This window comes from Gouania willdenowi, chromosome 5 (genome assembly GCF_900634775.1).
Source record: "Gouania willdenowi chromosome 5, fGouWil2.1, whole genome shotgun sequence".
Lineage (NCBI taxonomy): Eukaryota > Metazoa > Chordata > Actinopteri > Blenniiformes > Gobiesocidae > Gouania > Gouania willdenowi.
Window position 1 is genome coordinate 31857081 of NC_041048.1, and position 15137 is coordinate 31872217.

General features: G+C 34.6%; 1 protein-coding gene across 7 annotated transcripts in view; it reads right to left on the reverse strand.

Moving 5' to 3' along the window:
* chl1b (cell adhesion molecule L1-like b) overlaps nt 1-15137 on the reverse strand; it is a 150044-nt gene that overhangs the window by 44057 nt on the left and 90850 nt on the right. For all 7 annotated transcript variants that reach the window (XM_028446724.1, XM_028446722.1, XM_028446723.1 and 4 more), the window contains 6 exons: nt 12142-12282; nt 8080-8191; nt 6171-6337; nt 5910-6075; nt 5688-5812; nt 2099-2200 (listed from right to left, as the gene is read on the reverse strand). In XM_028446724.1, the coding sequence (XP_028302525.1) occupies nt 2099-2200; nt 5688-5812; nt 5910-6075; nt 6171-6337; nt 8080-8191; nt 12142-12282 (813 nt within the window). The remainder of the gene's footprint in view (nt 1-2098; nt 2201-5687; nt 5813-5909; nt 6076-6170; nt 6338-8079; nt 8192-12141; nt 12283-15137) is intronic.

Consider the following 15137-nt stretch of genomic DNA (forward strand, 5'->3'; position numbering starts at 1 on the left):
GGCCTGTTTTTCCAAAATGGCTGACATCTCAGCTTCCTCATTTTATGGAACCAAGGGGGGTAAGTCAACATTCTTTTTGCTGACATAATGTTTTTGTTGTTAATAATCAAATTGTTTCTTCAACAAAAGATTATTTCAAAACATAATCTTATTCTGTGTCCTTTGTAATACACAGCAGGACTTGCTCACACCGGTTTTTCACCATTTTCTCCTACTTCAGGAAGCAGAGGCTTGGGCGAGGCAGGAAGAATTGTGGAGGGAGATTCAGATTTAGAGCTGTCAGGTTATATGTACCACTGTGTGGAGGGGGAAAAGAAAATCACATGTCTCATGCTGACACATGCTTTCTCTCGCTCTCGCACACGCGCAGGCACATGCACACGGACAAGCACACATGCGCGCACACACGCGCGCGCACACACACACACACACACACTTTGTGGTTTTTACCTGTGAAAAGCACTCTTAATAAAGATTACTTATTTACTTACTACTTACACACACACACATTTTGCACGAACTCACGCAAACACACACACATAGACGCACACAGTTTAAAGTTTAACTTGGCAAACGACTTAGCATTTAGATTTTTATAGCAATGCTGAATGCAAAAAGTGATTATTTTAAGCAGTCCATTGATGACCAGGTTAATCAATTACACAAAATGTTATTTAATCACAAATGTATTGTGAGATGATGTTGTATATATATATATATATATATATATATATATATATATATATATATAACTCTGTATTCATCCTTTGTTGATTCTTGTCTAAACTTCTTTACATTTGACCAACATTATAACAGATAGATGAAGGAAAAACTTAACTTTTTTTTTCTTTATATATATATATTTAAAGAAAAAAAAAGTTAAGTCTATCTGTTATAATGTTGGTCAAATGTAAAGAAGTTTAGACAAGAATCAACAAAAGATGAATACAGAGTTATGTTATGCATCACTATAGATGATAAATACCAAAATAAAAACATTTCTGAGAAAAATTTGGTTGCAACACATTTTCTTTCCATGAAAAATAAAGAATATCAAAACCTTTTTTCTTCTGTGTCTCAGGAGGTGGAGATCAAAACAAACGAGCAGCAGATTTTACTTTTTGCAACATTTTTTCTGAGCAAATCATTTTCAATTTATTGCCCTATCAGAGGCTCTCAAACTTGTTTAAAGCTCAATACAGCCTTTAGCTTATTTCTGAATTCAAGTACCCCCTTTGCTCAGAATACGAACAACAGAATATGAAAAAACGAGCTACTGAGCATAATGATGGAATGTATGGGCTGAGATTTGTGCCACTTGAAGCTGAATTTGAATAGTTGGTATTGAATTGAAAGTAACAACTTGAAATGGAATTTACTGTTTTGAAACTGAATTTTTCCTGTTAAAAAACAATCTTAGTAGGATACATTTTAAAAATTCAATATATTTCTGCTTCTCAAATTCAGATTCACTGTACGCAATTCAGTTTCACTACAAAGAGACACACTTCCGTCTGCGAGGTTGAGCAATCAATCACTGATTCATGGAACTCTTGTTTACGTCTACAAAAACTCCTTTACGTTGAAGGTGTGACCATAGATATATAATATACTGTATATAGATCTCAGCTCATAGAATGAACGAGTGATAACACACATTTTTTAAAGAATCCCATTTTATAAATAAGTTGAATGAAACAGTAGTTAGTGCCTCCTGAATAGATTTATTTCTTATAGTTTTGATCATTTCCAGTCACTCCCGTCTGGTATGGGACCAAGACTGAGCCTTGTATTTTCTGTTCATGTTCTAATCAAAATCATTTCCATCATCAATATTATCATTATCATCTTTAACTAAAAATAAACATTAAAAAACCCTACTTTGAAGTTTAAATTTGTTAATTTTTCCGAGTACCCTTGTAGTGCCATTTAAGAAACCCTGCTCTATGAGGCCAACTCTATGTCTTTATCTGATAAAAAAAAATAATAATATTTGTTCCTCGCAGCTTTAGAATTCGATGTCACATTGACATCATTCATTGCAAAAAAAAAAAAAGTTCCTTCTCCTCAGAAACCCACGGAAGCTCTTATTTTTTACCTGTGGTTGAGCTGTTGTGATCATCTCCAGGGATCCATTTCAGTTTCACACTTTTGCTTTTGCGCTCAGATAGAACCAAGTCCTCAGGAGCGTCAGGGACATCTGAAAGTCATCAAAGCAGAATGATTGGAAAAAACAAAAAAAATGGAAGAGACACATCAAGCTCTGCAGAGAAAGAAAGACTGAAAAGGCCAAAGTGAGAAATGTTCAACTGGATCATATTGGAAACAAGAGGATGTGGAACAAGCTGGAACCTTGTATCTTTTTCTTTGACACATTTGGGTGAAAACAGCATCTTCAAAAGAGCAAGAGGTGGAGTGACTCACTTGTGATCTTGGCAACTACTTTTGGTAGAAATGTGAAAGAGGATGTAATGTGTTGATTAGCAAATGTCAGGGATAATAGCGTAGTATAGAAAAACATCTCATAATAATTAGGAGTTAGGGCTGGGCGATTTTGCCGAAAAAAAAAGAAAAAAAGATTTTCGATTTTTTTTTTTCCAATGCATTTAAAAATGACTGCAGACATCAGATATATTGTCAAACGCGCAACTTTATTGCTGTGATTGTCCTCAAGAGTTAAAATGCATAGAACAATCCCAAAATAAAAAGTAAATGAAGCTCTGTCATTCAACAATTTCGAGCTTTTTTTTTTTAAAGCAAAAGTACAACAGCAACTTCACAGTAGCTTAAATTTTCTGATTAAGAAATCAGATAACTACATATTCTACAACATATAACATTACAATTAAAAACAAACTAACAAACCTTTCCCTTAGCATCTCAGCATAGTGTGAATAAAAAATTAAACATGCCTGTGGCGCATATATATAGCCTACTCACAGAGTAAACACATGTAAACAAAGAGGGGGCTGGCTCACATCGAGCTACGTTAACCCACAAAGAGAACATGAAAAAAGTCAGAAAAAAACTGTGGTGGGAAAAATAAATAAATAAAAATATTATTATTATTTTTTTTTTTTTTACTCGAATTTGCAAAATAAAAATTGTTTTTATCTACAAATTCAATAAATTGATTAAATCGATTTTGGGTGTTTTTGAATTTTCTTTCCATTTGAGTTATAATGTAAATTTACAACATTTAGATTTTTTCAAAAAACAATGACATGTACAATAATTGTTTTTAGTAATGTTAATGAAAAGTACTTAAACTAAGGGGGAGAGGAGGAAAGGCATTTACGAGACAGAAAATGGCGCTATGTACGAGAGTTGACGTTCCCAGCAGCGCACACTCGACCAGAGCATGTGTGGAACTCATGGATAATGTGGCGATGGTGAGATAAAACAATAAAAGAAACGGGGAACGCAGTGACACTCTGCATGTCCGGGAGGAAGAGGAAGTTGCATGTGAGCAAACCTGGAGGAACGCCAAAATACAGTAAGAAATCCATTCAACTCTGACCCAGATAGATAAATAATAATAATTTTGCCATCAAAAGCCCTGTCTCAGTGTTTTTTGTGGGGCTTGAAAGTTCACCTTCATTCACAAGGCTGACCCGTAGTCACTTTTTAAAGCTTTGTATCATGTTAGTGTGTCATTCCCTCCTGAAAAACATACCTCCAGTGTTGCACAGAGTCATTCACATATTTTTGAATAATCTTTACATAGCTTGCCAGCAGCCATTTTCCTGCTGTTTTGCTGGAGGGGACGAAACCCCTCCCCCCTCCTATATTCTCTTCCTCAGTCCAGCCCACAGCACCCGCCTCTGCAGATTTAGCTTTTAATTTACTTACTGTATTTCAAATACTTTTCTAAGAAACCCCTGGCTTATGTTACTGAACTCATTTATGTACGCATTAAAAATAAATAAATAACATTTTGTGTTAAGAACACTTAAAGTGTTCATGTGCATGGCAGACAGGCAAAGAGTTAATTAAAGAGACAGAGGCCAAATCGAAGCATCATGAACTGTGTGCTACAGAGGGAAATGTTTTTTTTTTAAATTTTTGCTGCATTTTCCTAACAATTTGAGTTATTTGCGTATGCTATAGAATGGTACTATGTGTCAGAAAAAAAACCATGATACTGCCCCTTTAATAATTAGTTTTAATGACAATAAAAAAAATAGAGTTTTATTCCTCACCTAAAAAATAACACTATTTTTGCTAAATAGTTTCTCTGTGCAATGCATGTGCGAACTGCAATTGTTTATGTTGATGTGTGTTCATTACTGAAATTTTAGTATTGTAATGTTAAATCTGGAAGTTATGGATCTTTTCACAAAATATTAATGTCAATAACAAAAAATGAGTCATAAGTATTTAAACTTGATGAGCCATACTATCACTAGTAGGCACTTTAAATGTATCTCTCTTTTTTGAAGCAAAGTTACAGTGTGCACTCGAATTGAATTGAAAGTCTTTATTGTCATTATACATAGTACAATGAGATTTAAAAAGCAACTCCATAAAAGTGCAAACATAACAATATGACTTAAGTCTACAAGCTGCAGCTATTTAAGTTCGATTATTGTTTGGTTTGTTAGTTTTTTTTTTTTTAATTTATTATTAAGCCTTTCATATTTATCTTGTTTTTTGTGCAATGCCTTACTTTACTCTAATAATATTAATAATTTGTATTTTGAACCTCTTACTAAGATGTACAGTATAATTAAATTTGCTTTTTTTACTTGTTTGTGTTCTTTTATGTGTGTATGTGAAACCCTATTATCAAAATTTAAAAAAAAAAGTCTAAAGTAATTCTGCTCATGTTTTCTCCTTATGTAAAGCATCTTTGTGGGTATGATGAAGACCACTATGCAAGTGTTAAAAATGATTCTGATAATAATGTAACAATAATGTAAATATCAATTACTTGGTTTAAAAAAACACCATAAGGGGGCACCAAGGGCTGGCACTGTTCATTCAAAGTACCAAAAAAAGTGTGAGAAGCACTGCACTAACCTATCAGGATTGCATCTGTTAAACATTAAAGATACCACAAGCAATCTATTTCTATTGAGTACGTTTGCCTATAACAAATATGCAATATGGATAGATCAAATATAATAGAGGGAGGAAGAAATACAAATACAAAGCCAATTCTATGAACTTCTCTGGGGTCTCAAGGCGTTCCCAAGACAGCCAAAAGATAGAATTAGTAAGTGATGACGTTCTTTCAAACTCAGTGTCGCTCACCATAGAAAAAGAAAATCTATTAAAAAAAAAAATCTAAATATAATAAAATGATTCACCTCTTTCACTAACAACTTGAAAATGTCATATTCATTCTCCTCAGCCATGCTATGTTCCCACAACAGATTCATGTGCAAATCTCCAATTTAAACTGGCTCTTTTCACCACTTTTGCACCCGCATTGGCAGTTGAAAATTAAAAGTACGTAAAGTCAAACTTATTTTGCTCACTAAATTTTGCTTTCTTAAATTGGGATCCTACAGGCCACAATTTAACGATTAGAGCTTAAACTGGTCACTGAGAAAGACAAGGTCGACACTTCTGTGATCCACTTTTGGCTCCCTTGAAATTTCATCCCACATAAATGTGTCAAGTGAACCCTGATCAAAGGCGCCTGATGCGTTGCTAACATGGCACCAACGTGATTAGCTTACCTAATACCATTAGCAGAGCTGAGGCCGTGGCCTCATCCACTGGACTTCTTGCTACACATGTGTAAACACCCTGGTCCCTGTGGCTTACATTGGTAATGTGAAGAACACCATCCTGTACAAAGAATCTATTGACAGAGAGACGGAGACACAGTATTGATTGACAGCGGTAAACGTAAAGCAGTCTTCCTGCTATAATCAAGTAAGAGAAATACTGTATCCTACCTTGAATGTTCGGTGTCGTTGAGGTTTAGCGCTGTATCATCTTTTTCCCAAAGGAGTTCAAAGTCATCGCTAAAGGACTTGTCGTACTCTGCCAGGCATGAGAGCCGGGCCATCGTTCCTATTAGGATCTGCTGGTTCTCCGGGGGCTGCCATATTCTGGTGGGATCTTTAGCAAAGAGGAACAATTACATTCCAAAGTTATTTACATTCCAAAAAAACAGACAGAAAAGAAATGCATGTAGGAGATGAAGAGAAGTCTACCTTTTACATATAGTGCAGCATTGATGGCAGAGAATCCCTCTGTGTTTCTAGCCATGCACGTGTACTGTGCTGCATCACCCTTCTCCACGTTGTAGATCTCCAGTGACCCGTTGTCATGGACAGTAAACTGTGGCCCCTCCAGGGACTCCGAGGAGTCATCTCTGCTCCTGGAAAACAGTTGATGGTTAAAGGTCCAGTTTGTAAAAATACATGTCACGGACTTGTAACACAGGTGTGTTCTGAGCGACACCATGTAGAATCCGTTATTAAGTTAGTGATGCTCAACGTGTTCAACATGGTTCTTTATGTCTTCATTTTAATTGTTATTACACTTTAAAAAGGGCAAACATTTTAAACCCCTCTTTGCCTATTTTCTTTGGCCATTTTACAACTTCTTTTGTCTCATTTTTGACCCTTTATGAAAGGTCCTGCCACTTTTATCCAATTTTTGTTCTTTCTTAATTTTTATTTTTTTTTGCCACTTTTCATCCAAATAATCTAACTTTTGTCCAAATTGTTTCATTTTTTCCTTACATTTTCCCTGTTTTTCTTCCACATTTTTGCCCTTTTTCACTATTGTTTGCCACATTTTGGACATTTACATTTTACCCTTTGCCATTACATACCACCTGGTTTCTCTTCATTTGCTCATTTTTTGGCCACCCTTGACTGCTTCTGACCCATTTTAGTCATTTTTTTTACTCTTTTCTTGGCATTTTTTTGCCACTTTTGGACCATTTTTGGCCACCTGTTAACATGTCTGCCACCATTAGTCAAAAAAAAAACAAAAAACGTAGCGCACTGGACCGGCCCTCTTGGGGTCAACGGCCCACCAGGACGATGCCCGGTATGCCAGATGGCCAGTCCACCCCTGCTTCACTATACATTTAAATCAATCCATACACTGTAGAATACTTTGTGTGTATTTCATATTGGTTTAAATCAAGGGCTCAAGTTTTTTAAATTGTCATAATATGCAACATTCCCAAGTTTCCTGTTAAGCCCTTAAAAAATAAATAGAGTTAAAGAATAATAGTATAAAACATTATACATAGAAAAACACCAGCAATTAAAATATAATATGCACAGCACAATACAAATAAACAATAAAAATACAACAAAATACAAAAAAACCCCAACGCAGCAGCAGTATAAAAAATGGCAACCCACAATGTGCACGTGAGATGTGGGATAAGGGGGGGATGTGGGTGTTACGGCTTCAGGAAAAAAATAAAATAAATAAATAAATGCAAAAGACATAAAATATAAAATAATCATTATTTTAAAGGTACATTTTGAAAAAGCTAATTATGAATAATCTATGTCTATATTTAGTTTAGGATACTTAAAATAGCAATTGCACATAATTACATATATCTTTTGCAGTTAGTATAGAACAATTAGTTGCATCAGTCACAAAATATAGAACGTTGGTTACAGGCTGTTTAAGTTACCTTGATGTGTGATTTGCTTTAGTTTCTAGTTGGATATTATAAAAAGAAGCGTTTTAGGAAAAGCAAACATTCCTTTTAAGTACAGAAAGCATCTATTTAAGAATGTTATAATAAGTGGAACTATTAAACAAGTCTCTGGCCAGTAGAAGCGTTTCAAAGGCTTCACAAAACCAAAATGTTTTTCAATTTCATTTTCAAAATTCAGTTGAAAATAAGAGTCCATCCTCAGATTACCTGTGGTTTTATTTGCTGCCTTCATTAGCGAAAAAAAGAAAAGAAAAGAAAATGAGGCCACAGACACACATGGCAATTAATTTCTACTCAGTTTATTTTAGACTAATATAAACTACACAAAACAATATATTACATATTTTTAAAAGCAGCATATAAACAAGGTAAATGGTTGAGATCTACTGCTCCCTGCTGGTGTGTTAAAGAAACACACACACACTTACCATGTGATTTCTGAAGGAGGAGAGCTGAAGACCTTGCAGTGCATCGTGATTCCTTTGCCCTCCACGGCCGAGTAATTCTCCCCCTCCTGTGTCAGAATCATAGGCTGCAAATCTGCAAAGCCAGGCGGAAGAATCAAAACACCAACTGGGTTATCGAAAGAAATACCACAAGGTCTGGAAACAAGTTAAAGACAACAGCAACTGGCAAAAATAGGGTCACCTGGAAGGAAGAAGTATAGTTAAGGGCCAGTAAATCAATATTTACCTGAATAGAATTTGTTGGTTTATTTATTTATTTGTTTTTTTTTATTTCGAACAAATAACAAATAACAAATAGATGAAAATGAATGAACAAATCTCAATAGAAATCTATATAAAATTCAAAAAAAAATATTAAACATTGAACTCGTTCGACAAGAGATCAGAAGAAGCCGAAGCTTGTGAAGTCCTACCCCCATTTTTCACCATTAACAAATGCAAAATCCAATAAACTAAACTAAATGGACAATACAAATACTTCAATCGAGCTAGTAAAATAATAATAATAATAAAAAAAAAACAAACAAAAACAAAAACAAAAAACTAAAACTAAATCAACATCTGTCAGACTTACATACTAATTTTTGCACTTTTCAAAGATATATCTTTTGTACATTTGGTAACACTTTACTTTATACATAAGGCTGACATTACGCTGTCATTATCTTTCATTAGCATGAATAAAGTGTCAAATAGGCTGTCGCTACATTATGACACATTTGGAGCTATGTTGGCATTTTGTGGGTTCGGTGGAGGCAGTGCTTAATTTGTAAATCATCTGGCCCAGGAACAAACGCTGGGTGTTGTTCATGGAATACATTTTTTTTTTAAAGTGTCTTTTTCTCACTCAATCATCATCATCATCATCATCATCATCATCATCATCATCATCATCATCATCATCATCATCTGTCATTAATGTTTCACTTGTTATTTACTCTTGTAGTGAGAGCAAACTGGCTTTACGTTGTACACAGTGTTAAAATACTTTAATCAGTCTGACATCTGTCAGAGTCTGTAACGAGCTGTAGCAGCACACACACACACACACACACACACACACACACACACACACACACACACACACACACACACACACACACAGCTGATAAGCACAGGTAATACAGTATATAATGAAATGTAACATTTTGTCTCGTCTAGAACTGGTAAATGTGAACATATTAGTAACGCTGATGGTCAATCCTTTGGTGTGATTGTGTGACTCCCCCCACCCGTGACAGCGTGTCAGTGTCACTTTGGATCGATTATTTCCGGGAATCTCTTCTGCAATATTATGAGTCCATGTGGCTTCAAATGTAACTAAGTCCATATTTCTAATGCAATATAATGTTTCACCTTATCGGGGCGCTGCACTTATTCCAGGGTTAGAAGCACGTAAAAGGAAAAAAGACTTACGCACATGGGAGAATGCCTGTAAAGCCAGATTTGAATGGGAACGCCCACATTTCAGGGCTGCACCACCCACAGTGAATAACTGGGATGAAGGCGTGCAGCGACTGACTTAAGTACAGGGGGATAATAGCACACAGCCACAGCACAGCACAGCACAGCTGTGCTAAAAAAAAATATAATAATAATAATAATTAAATGAGGTGCTGGATCCAATCAAATAGGTGCCGGTCAGAATCTGGCAGAAATTACATTTTGGGTGGAGGGATCTAGTTAGGTTAGGTAGGGTTAAGGTTATGGTTAGGTTAACAACAGGTTAGGGTAACAAACAACACTTAATGACAGCCTTCATGACACCTTATTCATGATAATGACAGGTGGCAAAATAATGGCTGCGTAATGTCAGCTTTATGTATAATAATTCAAGTAAAGTGTTATCGTACATTCTTTTAAGACTGCATTATATTCATACTTCGTCAAGATCATTCCACAAAACAACACCACAAATGGAAATCTTTTTAAATTGGTCCGAGCATAATGTTGTTTCGAATTTAGTTTCCCTCTAAAGTTAAAACCCTCCTTTTTGCTCAACAATTAGAAAAACATTCAAATTTAATCAAAATGGAAAACAATCAGTATAATAATAGCTGAGTAAGGCCTAAGGATGATGTATTGTGATATTTCAACACGCTATTATCGTATCGATCCAAAAAATGTCCAAATCAATTTCTTTAATCAAGTATTTTAATGACATCAGACCTTGTTAAACTACCTCACTCCTCAATGTATTTTAGGTTGGAAGTTGATTGCATTTTATTTCCATAAAATATACTGGGTACTATTATAGATGTATGTGGTTACTTTTTTTTTTTTTTTCAATAATTTAAGAACTTAACAGAATCTATTGTAGCAGCACTTGCTCTTGAAATTGGTACTTGAATAAGTTAGTTGCCATTTACTTTTTAAAAAATGAAATAAATTGGGTTTCATACCATTTTTTACATGTAAAGGTGAAATTTGTAATTATTGATATTGCGATATATCGCGATGTATATCATATTGTTTAGTATCAGGATGTATCTTTATATATATATCGTATCGTGACATGCAAATCGTGAATCGTATCTTTTTGTCAGATTCATGGCAATGCACACTTTTAGTAGAGATAGGAATGGGTGATTTTGCCTAAAAAATAATCTCTGTTTTTTTAAAGAAAACTTTTAGTTTTGCTTGAATTTTCTCATTTTTTTTTTTTAATGCACTTAAAAATGAGTATCAGATATATTGTCAAAGGTGCGACTTTATTGCTGTGATTGTCCTCAAGAGTTAAAATGCATAGAACAATCAAAAAATAAAAAGTAAATGATTCTCTGTCATTCAACAAGTTCAAGCTTTAACCCAGGTTTAAACAAAAGTGCAACAGCAACTTCATAGTAGCTTCAATTTTCTGATTGAGAAATCAGATAGCTACATATTTCATAACATATAAGATTACAATAAAGAAATAGAAAAAATTAATAAACTTTTCCCTTAGCATCTCAGCATATTGCCAATAAAAAATTAAACATGCCTGTGGCACACATACAGTATAGCCTACTCAAAGAGTAAACACATGTAAACAATGAGGGAGTTGGCTCACATCGCGCTACGGTAACTCACAAAGACGGAACATGAAAAAAGTCAGAAAAAACTGTGGTGAGAAAAAATAATGTAAAACATTTTTTTTTTCTTTTTTAACTCGAATTTTCAAAATAAAAATCGTTTTTATCTGCAAATTCGATAAATCGATTAAATTGATTTTTTTTGCCCAGCCCTATTACGTGTTATAATTAATAGTTAGAATTTTCTTTCCATTTGAGTTATAATGTAAATTTACGCTAAATAAAGGCTTTTTGTCTTTTTAGAGTACACTAAGGGTCACACTACATATTCTATAACATATAACATCACAATAAAAAAAATAATAAACTTTGCCCTCATAATAATAATAATAATAAATATGAATTTGCAAAATAAAAATAATTTTTATCTACAAATTCGCTAAATCAATGAAATCGACTTTTTTGCCTTAAGTAGGGCCATGAGTCTAAGCCTCCAATTAAAAAGCTGGTCACACTTAATTGTCTAAAAGACTCCCAGACTGTCCTGTTTTTTTAGGTCCTGTGTCATGGGGACCAAACCCAGAGTGTAAGGCATTGTGATGCGAGGCGAGGCAGCATTCAGTCATTGGGTTTTTCTTTTTTTTAATCTTCTCTTTTAAAGCAGCGCGTTTGTCTTATAGCATCGGAATCAGCATGGAATAGAGAGGGACTTGTTAGCATATAAATGGCAGAGAACAGCGCTGGTGGCTCCTCAGGGAGAACCAACAGTCAGAATGAAAGAGTATAGCATGTGGACCAACTCCTTTCCTTACACACTGCTGTACGGGACTGAGCGGCAGCGCTCCGACTCACATCCATCAAACAGTTCCCCCGGTGACCGTGGGCCAAATCTGACTTTCAAGCAGTGTGAGGCAAACACTTTGTGTGTATTGTATTTTCACTTACAAGAGAATGGGCTGATGGTGGAACTGATGGAAACTGTGGATCACTATAATGAAAGTGTCATACTTACTCATGATCATGATGTTTGCATTAGAAAGAAGGGACCCGTGTTGGTTTGAAGCCTCACACTGATAGACTGCACTGTCAGAGGCCTTAGCGTTATGTAGAACGATCGTATCATCAAACGCCTTCCTATTGGCTGCTGGAGACTCTGCAACAGATCAAACAGAAATAACCTCAGTGATATCATCAATGCTCATCTTAAATCCTACCTTTTGATTGACACATCACGCTCCCAGTAAATTCTGGCGACTGGATTCCAGTATTCCAGATTCCTGGTGCTTTCTGGTAAACTGAGCCATTTTCACAATAGTTTAAAGAATAACTAAAAACCTGAGGTTTTAGCAGACGTGAAACAAAGTTGGAATTACAAAAAATGCCTTGATTACACGCAGGGTTTCCTGGAGCAGTTAAGACACACCCAATTCTCACCAGTGTTTCTCCAATGGGTGTACGTGCCCCCCTAGGGGTACATGATGGCCCTACAGGGGGTACTTGAGAGAGAGGGAGTGGAAAATTAACAAATAAAGTGTCCCACACCGGGCGTGAGATGACAGGAATATATCACAACTATAGAAATAAATCTATTCAGGAGGCACTAAATCAGTGTTTTTCAACCTTGGGGTCGGGACCCCATGTGGGATTGCCTGAAACTTCAGAAAAATCTTTTAATTATTATTACATTATATATATATTTTTAAATTACTGTTTCTTTTCACTTATCCACAAAATGAGATTATTTAATATGTGTGTTATTACTCGTTCATTCTATAATTATGATCTATAGTTGTTTTTAAATAGTTTCCTCAGCAAAATGTTGATGTTGGACAAAGGGGGTACTTGGATTCAGAAAAAAGAAAGGGGGTACTTGAGCCAAAAAAGTTTAAGAACCACTGGTCTACACTATAAAATCTATGCTATATTAACTTCCACAGGGTTGGGGTTATTTACATTTTTCAATTACAATTCTGTCTTCAATTATCTATGCTCAATTACAACTCAATCATGATTACTGTGACCGGCGCTGTTTATTATTATTATTATTATTATTATTATTAGTTATTATTATTAGTATTCCCCTGAAAGTGAATTACAATTAAGTTCTGAAGTTCAAATTACATTATTAACAATTACTGAGCCTTTAATAAATAATCCCATAAAACATAAGCTTTCTCTTGTGTTAGCTTACTGTTAACATCAATTTTGACCCATGTCTTAAATCAGCTGTAAAATACGCAATAAAATATTATCTATCATGCAATTTGTTTTCTCATATTTTAGTTACATTGTTAGGCTTCCTCATCCATGAAAATATTGGTATTTTGGTGTGGGTGTCTTCGCCTTTTTTGTGTTAGTATACCCGTAGATTTATTATTTTTTTTAATGGCAAAATGATCCTCAAGAAAACCAACAGTGGGAAAAGTTGATATGAAACCTAATTTAATCATTTTAAACCACGTAGAACTGTAACACCTTACCCCAGGTTTGCGTTTAATTAAATTGAAGTTGACAGTTTAGTCAATAGAATCCAATACGTTTAACGAAAATGCATATCCCCCACACACACCCACACACACGCACGCACCCGCACAAACACACACACACACACACACACACACACACACACACACACACACACACACACACACACACACACACACACACACACACACACACACACACATTTAAGTACAATTAAAGATTCATGTCCGGAGTTGGACAAGATTTAACAAACAACACAACTTCATACCCAAATCCATTTGTGTTTAGCTGAAAAATAAGCAGTTTTGGGGTTTAAAGTATAAAACTAATTACTCAAGTAGTAGCCTTTATACTTTACACAAATTAAACAGTGTGCGAAGCATAAACAACATATATCACTCACCTGCTTGAAAGGGGAAAACTTTTCAAGTGACAAGTGACTTTCTAAATGTTATTTCTGGAAAATGTAATGATACACTTGTAGATATTGAACCTATAAATGCAATACATGCTAATTTTAGGTATTTCCAGGGTTTCTTTCATATTCTGCAGCAAGTCTGGTCATTATTAACATAATATTTTCCTTTATTCTTCCTCCATACTTACCCCCTCATGTGGAGGAATGGCTAATGTTTTATTTTTTCCATGTTGACCACATGATCATATGTATAAAAATCAAAAACATACTAACAAAAATATTAAAAACTGTATTAGCTTGCTGAATCATGTGTTTGCTAAAACTTAACACCTGCCAATGATTGAGAATGGTATGTTCAACAGGAGATTCTGTGTTGCATTAGTATCAGCTGTTGCATTTTCTAACCTACAGCTTGTAAAGATTTGCTTCTCTTTTGAACTTTTAAAAGTGAAAAAGTCCATTCAACAATAAAACATCTGACTTCATAAGAAAACTGTCAAACTATCTCTGAAACATTCAAAGGCTTTTTTTTTTTTTCTAAATAAAACCCTTTGAATGCAGCACAGCTCTCAAATATTAGCAAGACATTGGAGCTCCACCTCTATTAAATACACCAGAATACTATTTCTGTGCAGCCTTTTACATCAAACTCATACCATTGCAGATAACATTGCCTTTGTAATCGCACAATTGATAATTAATTACAAATATGGCATCATTATATTTGCAATTGTAATTTAAAAAAACTGTTGCTGTTGTAATCATAATTATATTATAATTGAGTTTAGATAATTGACATTGTAATTGTCAAAAAAGTTCTACAAAAATTGTCAATTATAATTTAACGCTAAACTGCGGAACCATGTTACAGTTCTAAACATATGTAGTTAACAATTATTAAATTATATTCCATATCAAGCTTTCCCAGGTTTTACCATTAAAAAAAATTGGAATCTAGGGGTATACTGACACAGAAAAGACTCAGACACCCACACCAAAAACATAAACATATAAAATATTTGTTTTCAGTGTATTTTACAGCTGATTTAGGACCTGTTATCATAAGAAATGCTAACAGAAAGCTAGCACAAGAGGAAGGTTCACTT